This window comes from Tasmannia lanceolata, unplaced genomic scaffold, assembly GCF_043159265.1.
Source record: "Tasmannia lanceolata isolate RefF3 unplaced genomic scaffold, GAP_Taslan_0.1 ptg000023l, whole genome shotgun sequence".
NCBI lineage: Eukaryota > Viridiplantae > Streptophyta > Magnoliopsida > Canellales > Winteraceae > Tasmannia > Tasmannia lanceolata.
Window position 1 is genome coordinate 839,574 of NW_027518700.1, and position 21,327 is coordinate 860,900.

At 36.9% G+C, this 21,327-nt stretch overlaps 2 protein-coding genes across 4 annotated transcripts in view; both read right to left on the reverse strand.

Annotated features, from left to right (window-relative positions):
• Window positions 1-257: 257 nt before the first annotated feature.
• LOC143856089 (putative WD repeat-containing protein C2A9.03) lies at window positions 258-10,310 on the reverse strand. 3 transcript variants are annotated; one of them, XM_077366145.1, is made up of 10 exons: window positions 10,153-10,310; window positions 7,574-7,721; window positions 7,262-7,429; window positions 7,048-7,134; window positions 3,978-4,112; window positions 3,676-3,783; window positions 3,205-3,296; window positions 3,023-3,128; window positions 2,193-2,279; window positions 258-1,056 (listed from the first exon to the last, which is right to left on the reverse strand). In XM_077366145.1, exons 2-10 carry the CDS (start codon window positions 7,712-7,714, stop codon window positions 643-645), a joined length of 1,338 nt encoding a protein of 445 aa, XP_077222260.1. In that variant the 5' UTR covers window positions 7,715-7,721; window positions 10,153-10,310; the 3' UTR covers window positions 258-642. The 3 variants fall into 3 exon arrangements, with proteins under 3 accessions (XP_077222260.1, XP_077222259.1, XP_077222258.1); XM_077366144.1 differs by having other exon boundaries at window positions 3,676-3,786; window positions 10,058-10,171; XM_077366143.1 differs by having other exon boundaries at window positions 322-1,056; window positions 3,676-3,786.
• A 2,141-nt stretch (window positions 10,311-12,451) lies between these two features.
• Window positions 12,452-21,327, reverse strand: part of LOC143856333 (GPI-anchored protein LLG1-like) — a 50,134-nt gene continuing 41,258 nt past the window's right edge. Inside the window, exon 3 of the mRNA XM_077366526.1 lies at window positions 12,452-12,998. Within this exon, the coding sequence (XP_077222641.1) occupies window positions 12,637-12,998 (362 nt within the window). The 3' untranslated portion in view covers window positions 12,452-12,636. The remainder of the gene's footprint in view (window positions 12,999-21,327) is intronic.

A 21,327-nucleotide genomic window follows, 5' to 3' on the forward strand; every position in this document is an offset into this window, starting at 1 on the left:
ATAAACAAGTAAACGCACTCTTCATAAGCAAATAGGACTAAAACTCTTACGAAGTAAGAGTAGAGTCGCAACTTAAAAATAGTTATCATGGAGGTAATGCCATAAGAAAGATCAAAAGTTGAGGAGATGAAGAAAGCAAGTGGGGAGAATCATCACAATCAAAAGCCAACGTCCAACATTGATTCTTTGTATCAGAGGAGGGCCATTTCTCTTCATAGAATGTTTCTCTCATGCAATTTCAGTTGTGACAATTTGAATGAAGACAATGAAAAATAAAACATTCACAACAGTTGCAGCAACAGTTGCTAAAAAGAGGGAGAATTGAGAAGAAGAATTACATAACTGACCAATGTAAGATAACATACAAAGATAGCACAGAGCACCCTAAGAAAAGTTCCAGGAGTCCTTGCATTGATAATTTTCATCCCTCACAAATGCATTTCCCATCCTCTGTACAATCCATTCTTTACACATCCAACATTATTGAGAAGAAAAGAGCAAACTTGGTAACATTCGCCTTTTCCTTTACCTTCAAACATGAGATATGTTACTCAACGAAGTTTTGAAATTGACTTCCACGCGGTAAGTCCGTCTGATGATTCCAATGCCAAGCGCTGAAGCAAAAGAGGCTTCAGGATTACCTCACAGTAGAGAGTCAAGATACGAATAGTTTCGACTTCTACTATACTGAAGGAGGCTACCATATGTACGGTCCCAGACTCCAATGAAGAGAGACTCTGTGTCGGGGCTAAAGGAGACACCGGAGATTTCACCGAAGAAATCAATCTCTTGCTGCTTATCATATCCGTTCCTCGTGTCGTAGACGTGCACAAAGTCAGCTGGTTCTGCCATCGCCATGAACTGGCCATCGGATGTGAAGCGGATTGAGCGGATGGCGCCAAGGTTACCCTTGAGAACAGCAACTGACTTGGAGAGGTTTCGAGCATCCCAAATCCGGCATGTCTTGTCCTGGTTTCCAGTGGCGAACGTGCGACCATCAGGGTGCCATGCCGACGCAAAGGAGAAGTCTAAGTGTCCAACTAGATTCGCAATTGTCTGCAGTACAGGAGTGATGAGCTTAGGAACTAGTTTCTCTGATTGAGTCCATCTCAATATTCAGAGGCACATGATGAACTCGCAAATTTGGCCTCTTAATATCTTGAGTTCAAGTCAGCCATGTCAGGCAAATCACTTTTAAGTAAAAAATCAGAGCAGGACCAAACAAGTCAACTCAGGCAACTTCCGAGTTGATCAGGAAAACTTGAGAATTGTTACATATAAATATCAAACAGGACCAGTTTGTTTTGGCTTTTGAGAACCATTTGTGAGACCAAAACTGATTATTGGACACAAAATGCCAAAGAGGGTCTGGGCAAATCGAATATGGAGGTATTAGTGCTACCGTAGAGAGCTGTCGGGCGTATCAAGAATGCCTATATTGGGTTTTTCAGATTGTAATCTTGTTAGGCGACAGCTTGTCTCCCTTGCTGTTTTGTTTTGCAATCTGTTGCATCACCGGTGGGTTCTAATAAAGTAAACATTTTTTAAAAATAAAATAAAATAAAATTTATTGGACTCAAAATTAAACGTAAATTTGAGTCCAATAATCAGTTTTCGACAATCGGTTTTCAAAATCCAAAACAAACGAGGCCTAAAAAGCCCAGGGAGCTTCTGGAGTCTAGTCCAAAATTATAGCTTGATGCTCCCTCTGGTGCAAATGGAGGAGATCAATTATCAATACCAGTGGGTACCATTTCATGTCACTGCCCTCACCAATCGGCTGTGCTGGTAATCCGTCATTCCCATTTAAGTAATGCCCCTTTTTCAATCCCAGTTCAACTATAAAAGAGAAACTACAAAGATGACCAATATGGGCTTTGCGTAGGACATGCTTGCACATGCTCAGCAGAAATAGCAGAAAACCTTTTTGCAAAGCCAAAACAATTTATGTTTTTAATGATAAGCTTAAAACAATGTTTTTTGTGACAACATACTGGTCACTAGACTGAGTAAAAAACATACCGGTCACCACTTTCAAACAATGTCGATACATTTTGTAAAATAATTAAAAAACAAATAAAAAATAAATTAAACCAATTTTAGTGCAATAGCAGACCACATAGCCATAAGCACATTCATTTTATTTTCCAGCAATGCCATAAAATCCTATAAAAAACGGAAAAGTTGTGTACCTTTCCAGACTGAGAATCCACCAGTAATCCTTCGGGGTCGTCTCCAACAATCACAAGAACCTTACCATCGGGACTTAAGGAGGTGTGCTGCAACCAGAGAACACAAACGACACCAATGTGAATCCGTTAATGGAATAGACCATCTGCCTCAGTTCTGCTGGGAACTGAGCACTGAGTTTAAAAAAAGTACTGCATTTATGGGTTTTCTTATACCGAACCAAATCTCAGATTCTGCAATTTTTTTTTCTTTTTTGAATGGTGGATTCTGCAATTTTTTTCGTTCCTTTCATTTTTTGTCCTTTTTCAGGCAAAACTTCTCTCCATCCACTGTAAGTCAACCTCACACAACTGAAATTGAAAGGATTCACTGAACGATTCCTTCCATAAACCTAAATCTAGCCCGGCTTTACAGGTCTAACAGCCTTTTCTCTTCTATTAATCACTCACACCTCATCTGTAATCAACCAAGGATATGATAGTCACAAAATCCTGAACGAGATCCCTTCATCCCAACTCCTAACCAGGGCAAAAATGATCAAGCCCACAAAGCTAAGCCAAATAAAGGTCCTTAGCTTCCTGGTCCCTCTCCAGTAACCCTCTCATATCCCCAACCCCAATCCACAATGCTTTCCTTTTTTTTCCCAATATTTAATTGCATTCTGCTGATTTTTCATCTACTCAGCCAAGTTGGAATTTTTCCATGGCTTAGCCAAGTCGAATGGCAAAATTTGCAGCTAAATTTAAATATCGGATGACACTTAAACTAAAATGCTCTTTGGACCAAGTGAGACAGGACAAATGAAAGCTATAAACAACAAAATCAAACTTACATTCACAGGCCAAAGAAAGCGGAAATGCTTAGACAGCTGAAATCTCTCCATATCAAAGTCTCGAACTCCGCAGTCATTATTTGAAGCCAGGAAGTGAACAGCACCACTGAAAAAAAAAATCAAGTTGGGTTATCATCCGCATTTTGCAAACAGATTAATCTGCACAAAGCAAACACACATACCTATAACTGTCATAAATCTCAACAGCATTTGTGATTGCATTATCATCATAAGTCGTCCTCGTGCAGAAGCTAACTCCAGGTCGGTCTAAATACTGCATTTTGTACGATAAAAATAGAAAGCATCACTCTTTTGGGAACAATAGCAGGCAACTCTCATATGGATGTGATACATTGAATAGCAAGACAATGGTTGAATTCCAGCATTACTCATGCAGAACCTTGATACAGATAACAGAGCATATGTTCTTCTGATTGCTTTATCCAGATTTAGATATAATTAAAGTATAGAAGTGAATGCATGGTACGATACTAAGATGAATGCATGTGCATCAGTGCTTGCATAGATAGAAGTGGAAGAATGTGAGTTGGGGTGGGAGCATGCGCCAGCCCATGCATGAATGTTTAGGTACTGGTGTTGCATGCTTGAAGCCATTCCTTGTAGAAATTTGGGAAAAGAAAAAGGAAAATCACCTTACAAATGAGTTCTCCCTGAAACCCACCAGCTACGAGTAGCTTATCCTTTACTGCCAATGTACTAACTTGTGTCTGACTAAACCCCTCCAATAGACTTCCGGGGTGCTTCTATATGGGCAAATACAATTGTAAGTTCAGGTACACAAGACCACTACAAGTAGAAAATGATCACAGCAAAATAACAATATAATTTCATGGTATAGAAACTCTTTATGAGCAGATCCAGTGACGAAATTTCAACTAGCTGAATATCTAAAGAGAAAGTTCTTTGATAAATATTATTTCAAGAAAACATGCACCTCGCATGGTGTCACATGTCCCGAAACATTGAGAACTTCTGACTTATTGCAATTTATTGCAGACCAATGGATGACAGAATAGAGAGACATGAGGTACACATCATGCTTTGATGTAGCCCAAACCAAATTCCGCAGCTGCAAAGGCAAAACACAAAAAAATAAAGAGGGTCAGTCAATATCCAAAATAATTTCAACTTAAAAACTAGCAATCACAATAAATTAAAGGAACAATGCAATAAGCCCCCAAATGAAAGCCAGCTGGTCTATTGGCAATATAATTTTGGGAGCATCCCTGGTTTTGATTTTTAAGCAAATGGTGCCAATCAGGAACCTGAGGAGAAAAAAGAAAAGAGGCATGTATGATGGCTGATCATAATGTGGATGTTAAATTTTTATTTTTTAAAACATAAGTTATCCAGACTGCATATCATCATTCAAACCATGACTTTCAGCTCAAGAGGTGATCACAAGTCATTTTTTAAGTTAACTCATTACTTTAACAACTTGTTGTTCAGACAATTCCTTCTATGTGCAATGTTCCCATAAAAAGTGTAAGGCGGGATTGACATAAAAAGTGTAAGGCGGGATCGACACCACTAACATATGTATACTATTTTCCAACTTTTACGTCCTAGGGGAGTAGCAACTTTTTAATTTCCTTTCCCATGGAATACTCAAAGGGCGTGTTTGGATCGTCGGAAACGGAAAGCAGAATCGGTGTTAGATTCTGTCCGGCCTGATTTTAGCGTTTGGGTCGTCTTACTCATTGTAAACGGAATTGCTAAGTGGAATATCGAGCGGAATCTTTGGCGGAGTATGTTACCGCCCAAGATAGCTGGTATTCTGATTCCCACAACGCATATTAAATCATTTTGGCTGAGAAAATTTAGGAGAAAAACTCTCTCTCTCTCTCTCTCTCTCTCTCTCTCTCTCTCTCTCTCTCAAAAGTGAGAGAAAAATGCTTAGTTCCAAAGTCCAAACGATTGGCTCACAATTTTAAAATCAGTTGGGGCCCAATACACAAAATGATCCAAACCATTTATTTGTGGGCCCTAATCTAAATTGGTTGTGCTGATCTAACCCTTCGATTGATAGTTCTCTATAGGTCAGAGGGATTGATCATCCTATTAAGATGATTTTTGTGGCACCGTCGATTTTTGTGGGGTCCAACAGATGAGTGGTTTCAACATTAGAATCGGAATTGACATTCCCTTTACGAGGGGAATTGGAATGGGATTGGAATTTGTTACCAATTCCCATTCTTGATTTCAGTAATCCAAACGCACCAAAATTGAATGGCTAATAGAAATTTACAAGTTTAAAAAAAATGTATACAGGCTACTAAAAGAAGCTAAAAGAAGCGTACAGAGGGGCAAAACTTACATCTCTCTTGTACTAGGCTGAATGAGGCAAAACTTACATCCTAAGTTGAACATACAAAATCAAATATTTTATCACTAAGTGCTTCACAAATGAGCGAACAGTATGGAGCAATGGCAATTAGGAGTGCAACTCGGGTCGGGTTAACAACAGCGTCAGCAATTGCAGTCCTTGGGGCCAGCTTTAGTGATTCAAGGACCACATCCACAGTTCTTGGGTCCACACTCACTATCATATGCTAGAGCGCATAGTTTTAAAACTTCCCTGCATCATCGTGGACTCCCCCGAGTCGACTCCCTTTTACTTGGCCGTGTTACGAGTTTTGCTTTACAGAATAAAAACTCCTTTGACTCACCCGAATTATGACCGCATCAACCAAGTACTCAACCGCATCAACCGAGTACTCGACCACGTTGTGCCGAGTCGACTAGGATTTTCTTCGGCCACGTTCCGCACCGCATCGTCGTTTTTAAACATTGTGTACACTACAAGCCTAGCTAAAGCATTAAAAATATCCCTAAATGCAATCAGTTACTTTTAGTTTAGGTTCTTAAGAAAGCATAACCTAGTAATGGGCATCTTAAGCGTTCTACACTCCTAGTTTTTCCTATTCTATAATGCGCAGACTTGTAGATAACTGCATTGTCAAGGCCTTTGCCCTTTGCACATCCATGATGCTTTCACCATGTCACCATTTTACCTCCAATCAGCATAGTTTCGTCTATTATACCATTATGACATTTCTTTTTTGAATGGTAACAATTATGACATTGCTACCATCTACAAGTTGACAACAAGCTTCTAATTGACAGTCTTGTCAACTCCAAGCTTAGATCCACCCACCTTGTCATCGCCACCAGTTTTCCCTACACTCTTGAACCACAAAGGGATCATTCCATTCCTATCAAGCCGCTAGTTGTATCTTTCAAAAAACAAAAAATAAAAAAATAAAAAAAATCAAGCCACTAGTTGAAGTACACCACTTCTTCTACTTGTTCCCACTGCCCCAACCACAATACAATCCTACTTCCTACAACCTACATTGTTAGTTCCACTTCCTTTCTTCCAATGGTCCACGAACCTCACATCAATATATGCCATCAACACCCAACCCTCTTGTTGATTTTTATTACTTCATTAGAAGCTACAATATCATTCCTTGGGATAAGTTTTTTGCAGAATGAATCACAAATTCCCTTTTCTTGCTATAATGACCTCAAAAGTGTAATTGTCACCAAACATCTAGTGTTAAAACACTTCTTACAACTCCTGATAAGCAGCGTAGGAAGATTCTAAACAGGAAGGTGCACAAATTGCCCTTTCTTTCAATATAGATTTTAAAAGTACAATCCTCACCAAATATCTAAGTCAAACACTAATTGAAACTCTTTATACATGTGTAGATTATGTCCTGGTTTTAGTCAAAGAACAGCGGAAGCTTCCATGATATGTCACTGATCTGTTCTTTTGGTCTCGTGTTGGATCGTTCATAATTCTTTGGATTAGGGATGGCTAAATTCCAGGTATTGATACATACACTAAAAAGCTAAAGAATCCATAAAGATGTAAAAATGAAACATTATAATTTATTAACCAAATCCAGTGGTAAACAAACAGAATCCTGAATCCAAACAGTCAATAATATTGTAATTTGAATGGCTACAGTGATGAGAACCTCATCTCCACTTACCTGGAAATGAAGGATCGTAGATCTCACAGACCTAGTATTTCGCTGGAACTCGTAATACATACCACCTTTCCTTGTCGGTTTGCATTCCTAGAGAAAGTAAAGCAAAGTAGAATTGAAGCGAAAAAGTAAAGCAAAGTAGAATGTAGCGAAAAAGGAATAGAAATATCAAACATTACAGTTTGGGTCTTCATGTATTATTTGAATATATCTATACCTTCTCTAAGCCCTCTCCAGACTGAGGAATGTTCTCATAATTCTTGTACAGTTCTAGTCGGGTCTGTCTATATTTCTCCCGGGTGATGCTAAGTCGCTCCCATGGAATTCCTTGAATATCTTTTCCTTTCCTTGCTTGTGTGGCTGAAGTATCAGTTATCTTATTGTTCTGAAACCAAGAGAATACAATTGAAAAAAAAATGGATGAACTGTAAAAGAAACATCCCGACATAACTAAAGCACACTACTAAATCAATCAAAAAGTAAGGTACTTTTTGCATGAAGGGTATTTTAGAAAGCAAATAAAACAAACCAATTGATCATAGTCATCATCATCAGACTCTGAGTCCCCCATCCCTCTACCACGGAATTCGTCATCCATGTCATCATCCACATCCGCCATTTCATAATCATCAGCCATGTAATCAATTTCATCCCCTTGATATTGGGACATGTTTTACCTACAAAAGGATGCCTTTGTTGCAATCATCAAAGAAACAGACCTCACATTCGTATTAAAAAGACGGTATGGGAAATGGGGTCATTAACCCAACACCAGATAATTGGACAGAAAACTTCCTAACATTAGGCCACATGCCCAACCACAGAGAGAGAGAGAGAGAGAGAGAGAGAGTAATACCAAATAAATAATAAATACAATAAACAAAAAAATTTATGAAAAAAAAAAAAATTTCATGCTCATGAGTGCATCCATAATGGAAAAGTTTATAATAGCTACCCGTCGTTGACAACAGAAAAGAGAGCTTAAACCTCAAAAATGCAATTTATTTCAGCAACCAGGCAACATACAATTGGAAATCAAAAGTTTTACCAAATTTATGGTGCCAAAGCAAAATTAAGAAAAAAAGAAAATCTCCTTGCCATCCATGAGAAACACTAATTGAGATCTACCAACAGAAACACAGTTAAGACAAAATAAAGGAACACATAGAAAGTACAATCAATAGAAGCAATGATTGCAAATAACCTAAGCGTTTGAGTGTTGTGAAGGTCAGGCTCTAGTAGCGCTGCAGTTGGCTTTGGTTTTCCCGAGCAGATAAGTACCCAGAAAGAAAAATAACACATATTCCTTACCAAAGAAAGTTCCTACGAGGATTGAGCCTCTACCTCAATTGGTAAGGCTCTGTTCTTCAAACTTTGATGTCGGAGGTTCAATCCCAACCTAACTACAAGCAACACCCCCAAACCCACCCACCCACCCCCCAAACACGCCACGAAAAGAAAAGGAAAAAGTCCCTACCTTAAATATCCAGAACATCTGCCACCGACACAACTTTCTATAATGATTTTTGGGTAGGTAAGCTGGGATTGAACCTCTACCCTCCACGTTGAAGTTGAAGAATAGAGCCTTGGCCATTGAGCTAGAGGCTCAATCTCTTAGAATGAAATTGATAATTAATTTAAAGCATAATGAGCTCCAAAACAGAAAATGCGATCATAAAAACAAAGAACCAAATCCTACAGAAAAATACATGTCACTAAGAATTCCAATTTGAAACCCTAGAACTAAAATTAACAAATGAAAATAACAGATTTTCTGTGCACATGGGTAAAAATAAGGTCACTGAACATTTGTCCAAAGTAGATACCAAGAAATCTCACACTTGATGACAGGCTTACAGAAGAAGAACTCAAGTCTGCAACAGCTAGTCCCTCGCCTGAGGACTCCCTCTACGCTATATGCGTATTTTGGAAAAAAGATAATGTTTCATTGCCGTTTCTGAATGTGATTATAACCATGATTTAAAATTTCGGATTTCGGTGGAGACCGAAACCGAAAATTGGCAAAATTTTGGATTTTGCCCTATACGAAATTTCGATTTAATGTATTAAAAAAAAAAAAAAAAAAAACCTGTTAAAAAATTTCGGAAATTTAGAAATTTATTAAATATTATTTTTTAATTAATACCGAATTTCGGCCCTAAATTTTGGATTTCGGTGGGGTCCAAAATCAGTACCGAACCCGAAATTTAAATCCTTGATTACAACTTATTAACCATCGAGAAATCCAAATCTGGAACCTACCCAAATGCCACGCCTAACAGCTTCTATAGACAGCAATTGCCAAACCGTAAAACTCCTACCAAATGCAGAATACCCTACCTTATAAACACCCTACAAATCAGGAAATGAAAACTTATGACAGACTCCAAAACAAAGCAAAATACCCAACAATAAAGTAAATACAAGATGCATATTCGTACATGCAAGTATCACTCAAACCCCTATACGCCAATAGCTCCAGAGCTGATGGAACGATTTAGGCAAAAAGTAACATACAGAATTAGGTTATGGATGTTAAAAAAATAAAAAGATACATACTTTTCTTCCCATCCAAACCCCACCACACAAATAACCAATTAAATAAAAAACACAGAAGAAAACTGAAATGGAAACCCTAGAATTGAACGAAAAATAACAGAGATTGCTAGCTTATATAGAAGAAACGGTTTCTTACTCCAATTCAAATCCCAGAACAAAAAGAACCAAATAAAACAATTAAAAAAAAAGGGACAGATGAAAATGGAACCTGAAACCCTAGAATTTCAATCACAGATCTCAAATCAACTTGGTTTCTAAATTTATTAAGACTAGAACTCCGGCATGTAGAAAATAATCCTGGAACAAGGAAATCAAAATTACAACCGCAGATACAATCATACAAAAGAATGAATTTTATTATTTATGAATCTTTATCCGGAAAAAAAAAAAAAAAAAAAAAAAGGTAGCATAAAATTCGATCATGAAACCCTAGTGGTGCAGTCAGAGGTCTTACATAATAGAAGATATGAAAACTGATAAAAGGAATTATTGAACGAAACCCTAAAACCCGATCCACATAGAAAAAATAGAAATTTCTAGTTTTCGAACCTTATTGAGAGGAGGAAACCCTCTGATCAGATCCAAGCTTTCAGATCAAAGAATTGAGGAGAAATCGGATGATTTTCAGACGAAATTGGCCCGAGAATTCATTCTCTCGCACGAAAATTGGCCGACAAAAAGGAAATAAGAAGGAAAACGACTGGAAATAAGAAGGAAAACGACTGATTTATGGATGAAATACAAGTTTTGTTCGCTCTAAAAAGTCCTCAAAGATTCCGAATTTTACTAAAATGCCCTTCTAAATTTTTGTTGGGAAATGTTATCAGCAGCACTGTATTTTGATTAGGGCACTCCTCACTTCTTCTTCTTTTTTTAAAGTACGGTATGGCCCTCACCATAGGATGATCCAAACCATCCGTTAGATGGGCCACAGCCTAAATAGGTTGTGCCCCAAAACTCATTTCCTAATCCTCTGATCTGAATGTTAGAGGGTTGATCCTAACCCTCTATAGATCGGAGGATTAGGAACAACCTATAGAACTAATTTAGCCTATCTAATGGACGGTTTGGATCATCCTATACTGTACTTTGAATAAAGTGAGAGTGCTCTCATCAAAATAGCTTGAGCATGGCTCACTCAACCAATGGTTTTATGGCTAACCTTCCTCAACCTCCATCAAACAATTGATACGTGTATTTCAATCCGAACCATTGGATCTGTGACTTCAATGAAAAATGGATATTTGACTACACAACATTGTAAAAAAATTGCAGCAATGGAATGATTAGGATCGACGAATAACAATCTTTTTGCCAGAGTGTGTCGGGATGAAGTTCATGAATATTGTTGGCCATCACAAGTACGACTCCTTGGTCCCATCTTCACCCGATGAACATTAACCTTTGATCAACCACGATGAAATAGGAATCTTTTGTTGGAATTCGTTAATCAATTGATTTTTTTTTTTTTGAAAAGGGTTAATCAATTGATTTTTGTAGGCCTCAATCTTGTCAGCAAGGTCGACCGGCCCAATCCATTGGGTCACTCTATGGTAAAATATCAACCTCGAATCAACCGTAGGGGGTGCAACTTGGATCAAGTTGGGTTGATCTTTTTGCTAAAAATATAAATTGGAAACAACCCAAAACCCGGACCCATTTTATGACAAAATACAACCCGAATTCCCAAAAAATCGAATAATTGAATAAAATATTTCAATCCACCGGGATCCCAAATCCTATGGGACAGAATTTTGTTGAATGTCAAAATTGACGCCAAGCCTTCATGTTCTTCATAGATAATGATCGTGATCTTTCGAATCTTATTTTGGAAATCTATTGTGATCAAAGTTGAGAAGAAATGCGATTTTTCATGATCATCAACTGCCGTTTTTTTCTTTGTCCGAACATCAAAATCTTCAAGTTTTAGCCTTCTTTCGTATCTGCGTATTTCCTCTATCGTTGTGCTGATTTTTTTTAAGCCTTCCATAAATTGACGTTGTTCTTGATATGTTCATTTTCATGAATTGTTCACAAATGATCTAGTTACGTGGTTCATGATATCACAAATGCATTTTCATGAATTTTCATGAATTGTTTATTTCATGAATTGTTCACAACTAATAATAAAAAATTGTTATGTGCCTAATTGGCCATAACGGAAATAAACAAAGAGAAAATACAAAGAGAAGGGAAGGGAGGTTGATTCGAGGCAACCAGACCTCCTAGTGGTTCAAATCGAGAGGAACCATGACTCTCCTACAAAGTTTCCTTTGCTGTAGATTTTTTTTTTTTCATTCCATTGCAATACAAACTTAAATACAAGCATAAAGGTAGTTTTACAGCACTACCCTACTACCCTACTAACCCACTTACATAACACATAAGAAATAACTAACATCCACAGCCTTAAACCCATAACCACATAATTAATAACCACAATCTAACTATTCTAACTAACATGCACATATTACGTGCCTAATCGGCCGTAACGGAAAATAAATAAATGGAAAATAGAAAAAGAGATGGGGGAAGGTTGATTCCAGCCAATCGGACCTCCTAATGGCTCAAATCGAGAGGAACCATGACTCTCCTAAACAAAGTCTCCCTTGTTTGCTGTAAAATTTTCTTCCTTTTTCATTTCATTCAAATACACTTCTTAAATACAAGAACAAAGGTAGTTCCATATCACTACCCCATTAACCCACTTACATGACACATAGCAAATAACCAACACCCTCACTTACATGACACATACAAGTAACTAACACCCACAAATCTAAAATGAAAAAAGCCTACAATAACTACTTTGTAACCAAATCGCATACACCATAACAAGTAAGTGGAATGCATGAATAAATAAATTTTCACGTTGTTTTAATTAACAAATATCATGTCTCAGCGTCTTTTGATAAGAGCACATGGACTGGAAACAAGATGCTCCGGAAAACAAAAGTCTCGAACGAAATTCAGTTCGATGACAGGTTTCCAAAGATTATAAAAAAAGGAACTTTAGATAAGAAAACATGAGTTTCACAAAATCTGGAACAGTAATAAAATGTCGACTGTGAGTATCAGGAGCGGGGAGAGTGTCCGAGTCATCTGAACTCCATTTGCAGTGTCTGATTCTGACAGGGGCGCTGATGCCGGGCATGCCAGTCCATATTTCCCTTCCTTGCACTCACTGGCAAACAGGCCTGGGGGGTACTTCCCGTAGAGGTTGATGTAACTGAACATGGTCGATGCACAGTCGTTACTGCCATCATTTATCTCATCTACATAAGGGCAAGCAAATTCCTTGAATGCTCCACAACAGAGCGTGGGCAGGTAATTGGGTCCTTTGCACTGGCTTGTGATGATCGTGTAGTTCAGGAACTCGAAGTTGACGGGGCAACCTGAAAAGAAAGAGATTAGATGATTGCAATATTCATCATGGTGTAAAATAAAATACTTGGTGACAACTCATCAACACCCAGGTGGCCAGATCAAGTGCAAGGTAAATAGTTTTTTCCAGATCCTAAAATAAAATCATTTGGGTATTCAAAAACTCCCACAATCAGACTACAATATAAGCCTTTGAAACTTGAAAAACTTGATCGACTACTCTACCAACTGGGTTTTGAGGTGACTGGAGATTGGATCTTCACATAGACCAAACCAAGTTCCATTTTTAACCTAGCGATGTTTTAAACTGAAGGAATGTAATAGAAGAACTCCATATTTCAAAACAATGCTGCGGATTTAAGTCTCAGACACATACTACTCAGATACATGTGAAACATGGGAATGGATGGTGGGCTAAAGCTGTGCAGTAATGTTTTTCCTTTTCTATAGTATTTATATTATAATCTAACTTACAGGAGGTACCTTCAATGATTTTGGAAAGAATAATAATCATGCCACTGTTGGAACATAGTTGGCCGCCATGTAAAAAGGACACTTCAGTTCAAAAAATAAAAAGTTGTCGGTACCCAAAAAATAAAAATATTGATGGTGTCCAATGTGCAATCGTGCTACACATCCTACTTCATCTTTTTTTTTCCTTATTTTAGCACATTATTTATGAAGTCGTAATAAGCTTAATTCTTCACCAAATTAATATACTTAATTTTAACCATTCATAAAATATATATACTTAATTTTAGCGACACTTGTTAACAGAACGATACACATGAGTCTCTATCTTGACATTTGAATACATCCACCTTTATATATGAAAACTCCAGATCCTAACGTGATGTAGTCATCGATCCTACCCATCTCAGTTCAACAATATGTTATAACTTACGAGCAATAGGAGAATAATATTGTTCCTTAAAAACAGAAGAATAGACTTTTGGAACCAAGATTTCCCAGTAACAAAACTTAAATAAGAATCAACCATCCCATCTCCATAAAAGTATGAAACTGGTTTAAAACAGTGTACAAAACTAGAAAATTGAAGCAGACTAGATGATGGTTCAAGTTCAAGAGACACCAGACCTGGTACTCGATGATGGTACTCGATGATGGTACTCGATGAAGCTTTTCAAGTTTAGGCAACGTATGCAACTATTTGATTCCAAAAAAATAAAATAAAATTATGCTACCTTCCAACTTGAACCACTGTTTAAACACTCCTGCTCAATCGTCGACTCTCCCGAGTCGACTCCGTGTTACCTTGGTCTAATTCTGTCTGAGTCCAAGTTTTTCCCTTCAAATCAACCAAAACTCCTTTGATTTGCCCGAGTTATCAAAAAATCGACCGTGTCAATCATTGAGTCGCCCGAGTTGACTCTCTTTTATTGTGGCAGGGTTCTCATCCAACGAGGTTTGGAACACTGTCTTGAACAATATTTTTCAACAGCTTGATTTAGTTTCTGAAGGTGTAAAAACTGGAATCAAGCTATTACCTCTAAAGTCTTAACTCAACCAGAATTCTTCTGAGCTCCAATTGAGTTACAAAGCACTGGTTTAAAGTATTCCGTTTGGAATAATCATTTACTAGATTAACTAATAGCAAGATATGTCCCATCTGCCTCTTGAACAGATCCTTATTCATTTAATTACTTGTCTACATTACTACCACATACAAGTAGTGATTGGGTGGGATCTACACATTACATCAAGTCAACGATCCCTTCTGTTCTATCAATTCTTCACATAATGTTGGCATTAGTGGCCATCCTAGAAAGAAAAAAAATGTACCTTTACAAGACATTATTCGTTCTCTAACAGGCAATTTCAAACTGGAAACCAGCATCCTCAAAGCAGATCACTGTGATAACTATTCTAAGAGATCAAGCAATGACATCCCATGCTTTTTAAATTCCAAAAAGAGAGTGAGAAAGACGAACTCCAAAACAAATGTCACACAAAAAACAACCCATCTCCTGTTCTCAAGTCATATAAACATATAATTTGTATACCTTTATATTTCCAAAAGCATTTATTTTTCCATTTGGCTACTCGTTTCTCTGTCTAATAATTCCCCTAAATACAATTAAAATGACTAAAAATTCAGATATGTTTCTACCTTATGGTTTCACCTTCTCTAATTATTCCCCTACTGTGGACCCCGATCCGAGATAGGCGGCGAGGGAACGGGTCCCTAACACCATCTGGATCATCCACGTGTGAAGGAGAGCTCTACCAGGGAACTCTCGAAACGAATGCCACCCTCATAGCATAGCACGAGTGGCGATATAAAAGAGATACCTTTCGATTCGGGAACAAATCCGGATTCGAAACGTACCTAAACAAACTCAGAGTCGCCATCCACGGTATACGGCCATGGATCCTTTAAACAAAAATATGCTCTGTATACCATGGATAACCAAAAATATATATGGGTCCGTGCCTGATTACGAATGAAGAAGGTCTGAGAGCACCCCCAATTCGTCCAAGTGCAAGCACTTGGTCTCTTATGCCATTTATTATTAACCTCAAAGAGTTTCGGGCGAAAATCATGTGAAATGGGAACAATCCTCAGGAATCGTCTACCTAAGCATGCATTTCCTGAGGATAAAGAAATAAGCATACAAAATAAATAAAAAAATGTGTCACCTAAGCAAAGCTAAGTTATGGGTGACATGTCTAATGGGTGTCTAAGTTCTGGTAGACATACACATGCAAGCTACAGCTAAAGGTATAGTATCAGTACAAGAAAGTAAGAAAACACATCAAAACATAAAACACAAGTCAAACCTATATATGACAGGACAAGACAAGTCCTAACTCTAATGCGACTTGACTCGGACCAAGATGACCGTCCATCCCAGCTGCTCTACGTATCCCGGCCTCAGGAAGAATCGGAGTCAACGTAGTTCGAATGACCTATTCTAAGCTATGATGCCTAAGACACCTAGCCCTCTATCTTAGACTCGATCTAAAAGACCGGACCAGTTATTAAAGTTTCTTATACGATTATTTAAGTTCCAGTGAATTGTGAATTTTAGGACACCCTATATGCCCTAACTAAATGCAGATTAGCCCTAGGCTAATGCAGGTGGTTCATACAACCTATGTGTAACTAGGCTGTGTTTCCTAAGGAAAACAAAGGTTGACTATATGCCTAGTCTAGCCATCGGTTCGACTAAATGTCTAACCGATCGACTCGAGGCCTTCTAACTCTAGGGACACTCACATGACAGGACACACCATATCAATACAAATCAAGACAGACTCCTAACTCTAGAACACACTAAACAGCTAGGACAGACTCCCAACTCTAGAGGAAGATCTTTTAAAAAGGTTTTGAAGAAGCTTTGTATTTTTTTTTTGAAGGTTTGACAAATTTATTTTTAAAGGTTTGGCTGGACTTGGGATATGGATCCCAAGCTGCACTACGTACCTCGTGAGAGAGGATCAAGCCAACGTAGTTCGAAATCGAACTCTCCTAACTGCTATCACTAAAAGCAAACACTCCAAATGATTTAATGGCTTTTTAATGTTTTTCAAATGTTTTTGATGTTTTAAATTTCTAATGTTTTTGAGTTTTAAAATATTCAAAGTTTTTGGATTTTAAAACTTTTTACAATGTTTTTAAAGTTTTTAAAGAGTTTTTACCCTTTTGGTCAAAGACCTAAGGGAAAATACAAAGCAAAACCTTAGGGCCAAACCCTAGGGCAAACAGGGGAAACCCCTAAATCAAGTAATCAAATGCCAAAGGCAAGGAAAAAGAAAGGACCTCAAAAGGCCAAGCTCTAATGAGACTGTGCTAGTCTAAGACAAATAAGAGCAACGACAACTAAAGAGAAGAAAAAGGCTACTAGGTAATCTCAAGTTTCCATTTAATTATTATAAAAAAAAACAAATCAAGTATTAGCAAAGTATGATTTATAACTAAAAAGCGCACAATCTGTAAGAATAGCAATCATAAAATGATAAACAACATTAATTAGTCCAGACCAGCCGCTGGATAGCCTAATAAAGTAAAACAATATCAAACACTTCAATGCCAACCACAAACCCCAATACGGGGACTCAGCGAAACCAGATGATGCCAAAGTAATCATCTGATTTCAATACACATATAATAATATTCTTACAAACCGCCTTGAAATCAGACAGTACTCATGTCGATAATATCGAATAGAGTAGTCATCTGATTTCCTTCTTCAATTAAACAATTTATTTAAATAAAGAATGAGTATGATAAGCTTTCAAGATAGTCTCACCTGAACAGTCCATTTATTACCGTCTTCGAACCCTAATTCAAAACTTAGTATGAAAGAAAAGTATTAAATTTCCAACAGATTATAGAAACACATGAAATGATATTTAAATGTTTTTTTTTTTTTTTTTTTTTGAATTTTAAAATATTCAATTGTTTTTAGGTTTCAATTTTCTAATTTTTTTGTGATTTTAAATGATTTCAATGTTCTTGAGATTCTAAGATTTCAATGGTTTTATGGATTTTAAAATTTTAAATGTTTTCACCCTCTTGGTCAAAGACCAAAAGGAACACACAAAGTAACACCCTAGGGTAAAACCCTTAGGGTAAAGGGGAAACCCCAAACCAACAAACTAGTAACTCAAAATAATTTGTAACAATCCACAAACAAGTAAACAAACATCTCAAGAACAATGAAAATGATCTAAGAACCCTAGCAGGTAAAAGCAACTTAAATGATAAACTTCTATCTAAAGACAAACTAAAAGGCTACGGGCGAATTCCTAACATGCAGGATAACCAATTCTAAATGAGAAGCCAACGAGTCCAAAATTCTCTATTGCTCTATACAGGAAGGCGAATGAGTCAAAGACTCGCTCTAGAAATGAGAAAGACACTAACATGAGGTTGAGTAAACCTCCTAAAAGAGGAACTCCCTAAATGAGACAAGGCTTGTCTCTAAATAAGGACTCCACAAATGAGGCAAGTCATGCCTCCTATGAGTACTCTTTTGCTAAGGTAAACTTCTCAAGGATACGCTCTAAATGACTCTTTCGTCACTTAAACAATGAAAAGGAGAAGCTATCATCTAAAAGATTAGAAAAAAGTTTCTAAATAAATAGGGAAAACCCTATTGGGACTAAGCAAGTCCCCTATAGATGGGTTTGGGCTACTAATGCCCAACGCCCAAACGCACTTAAAAGGCTAAGCTAGCCTACTAAAAGAAAGAAGACAAAACTACTTGGACTAAACGAGTCCCCTAAAGATGGGCTTGGGCTAACGCCTTCATTGCCCTTACAAGGAGGACGGAAACCTGAGGCTCAAGGGCTTTTTAAAAAAAAAAAAAACTAAGTAAGTCTAACTATACAATAGAGAGGAGCGCTACTTGGACTAAGTAAGTCCTCTCAAGATGGGAAAATAACTCGAATTTTAACAATATTGACACTTTAAGATTCAATTACATTATTATTAACATTACAATTAAAGAGATTTGAATATATATGATACTTTTATCACTGTAATATCACAGTTACCACCCTATAGGCTTCCATAGATTTCATGTTATCAAGCAACTATGAGATCATGATTTGAGTGCTAATATAAAATCTGATTCCCTAAAAAAAATGCAATTTCCTTATATTCAATACTACTTAAAGAAAATTCTTATATATGACCACAAGACAATCAAGCTTTATCGAAAGTCAAACTCAACTGATCACAACAAAATAAGTCATTACAAGCATATCACAATTAGCACTGCATGATAAAATTTATTACAGATAAACAAAATTTCATTTTCCTATTAAATGATATAATTAACTTTAACTCAATAGAAAATACAAACTCTATGCTATATCTTATAGAGAATAGTATATCATGAAATCCCATATACAATAACTTGCCTCTAGAATTCAGTCAACTAAAAAAATGATGGGTAGATAATTTCCCAAGTGAATGCTTTAATGATCATCAAATGACATTTTGATTCAATATTTTCCATTTAAAGTTCACTTTGGAAATATTAAATTCTAAGGGCTGCAATAGTCATAAGTCGAAACTACACAAGGTTTGTATACTGCTGATCAAAATTTGGTTACCATGAATTCGAGATGATAGTGAAAGGGTATGCGGCAAGTGGTGAGGCGGGCTTGATGGGTAAGCTATTGGACGAAATCAAAGAAAGAGAGGACGTGTATTGCGGTGTTCATGATTGGAACAATGTGATCCACTTCTAAGAAGAGATTGATGCAAGATGCTGAGAAGGCTCTAAAGAAAATGAAGGCTTTGGGGCACCAGCCTAATGCACAGACATTTCATTCGCTGGTCACTGGGTATGCTGCTCTTGAGGGAAAATATTTGAAGGTAATTGAGCTGTGAGGAGAAATGAAAGTGCTTTCCATTCCAGCTCAATTAAGTTTGACCAGGAGCTTTTGGACGCATTGTTGCATAGCTTTGTGAGAGGTGGGTTCTTTTTGCGAGCTAATGAGGTCATGGAAATGATGGAGCAAGAGAGTGTTCATTGACAAGTATAAGTATAGAACCCTCTTTTTAAAATACCATAAAAACTTTTTATAAGGGTAAGGCCCCCAAGTTCCAGACAGAATCTCAGTGCCAGAGGAGGGAAACAGCCTTGGCTTTCAAAAAAAAAAATGGGTTGGCCTTATATCTTACAGAACGGGGATTGAATCGTGGACTGAACTTGTGCAAAACTGGAGTGATTTGTGAATAGATTTCAGTGCAAAAACTGAGTTGAAATATGAACAGATTTTATGCAAAAAACTGAGCATGAAATGGGACAAATTTCATGGGCTAAACCGGGCAAGAATTGGGACAGATTTTGTGGGCTGAACCGGGCAAGAATTGGGACAGATTTTGGGGCAGAATCTGTGACAGATTCATAGGTGAAATATGGACAGATTTTGGGGCAGAATCTGTGACAGATTCATAGGTGAAATATGGACAGATTTTGGGGCTAAAACTGGGTTCAAACAAGGACAGATTCTGTATTGAAAAATGTGCTCGAATATGGACAGATTCTGTGCTGAAATTGTGCCTCCAATATAAACAGATTCTGTGTTGAAATTGTGCTCAAACATGGGCAGATTCTGTGGATGAAACCTGGACAGATTCGTGGGGCAGAATCTGTGCTGAAACAGAGGTGAAACATGGACAGATTTGTGGGCAAAATCTGTGCTGAAACAGAGGTGACAATGGGGTAAAACTATGCTCAAACGAAAAGGCTGAAGTAGGGGAAAACTGGGCTCAATAAAGAGAAAAGTCTGCTATGAGTTATTATCATATCTTTTAAACATGAAGTATACTTTATCACTTAACATACAATCAGTCCAACAACAATTTATAACTTTTTGTTCTCAATCAAAAGTGTAGTAAATGTGTATCAAATTGAAAATTCAGTCTAAACCTTCCTCCACAAAACAAACATAGTATTATTCAACTTGTACAAAATCCAATAGTGACAAAGCAAGATCAAAAAGTTTCTATATTGTGTAGCAAAAGTAAAATAATGATTTAAAGATATTGACCTCAAAATTAATATTGAATAACTACACTTCATGGACAGCAAACCGAATGCTTGATTCTAATAAATAAAAGATGAAAAATTTCATACGATGACATCATCAAATTCAAAGCAATGAGCCCTAAGAAATGAACCATGTGTGGAGCTATGCTATATGTTTATAAAATCATCAAGACATAGTTGGGAACGAAACCTTATAAGATCTCTAAGACATGATTACATATGCTACCATTGTTAAAACATACATAAAAAAGGAAATCACCATCAGTCACTTGAATAATTAAAAGGCAGTAAAATAAAATAAATATTAATTTATAGGCATAAAACACTATATAATGTTTTAAAATGAAATCAATTTGTAAGTATATGGCAGTTCAAATGTACAAGGAACTGAACTATATGAGGATCAGAATATGAAATTTGAATGTGTAAAATCTGATAAAGGTTAAACCTTGGGTCTGTACTATTATGACTTGAACCCATATATCTAAACTCGTTAAATCATAAGGCTTGTGACACAAATGCCACTATGAAAAGCTAAGTAATGGGCGTGCCCACGTCTATGACAATCTATTTATATACCAAAGCCCCTTTTATCTTAACATATATTTTGAGTAATGCAATAAAATGTGAGACATTTTATGAACCTCATTAAACATAGAAATACTAATGCCAATTTCCTACAGAACACTAAATCAGTTAAGTATATCATAGGTGACACACAATAACCTTTATCACGAAAAGATTGATTACATCATAATTTCAATTTATTAATCATGCATCATTTAATTCATTTTATCGTCATTTTGTC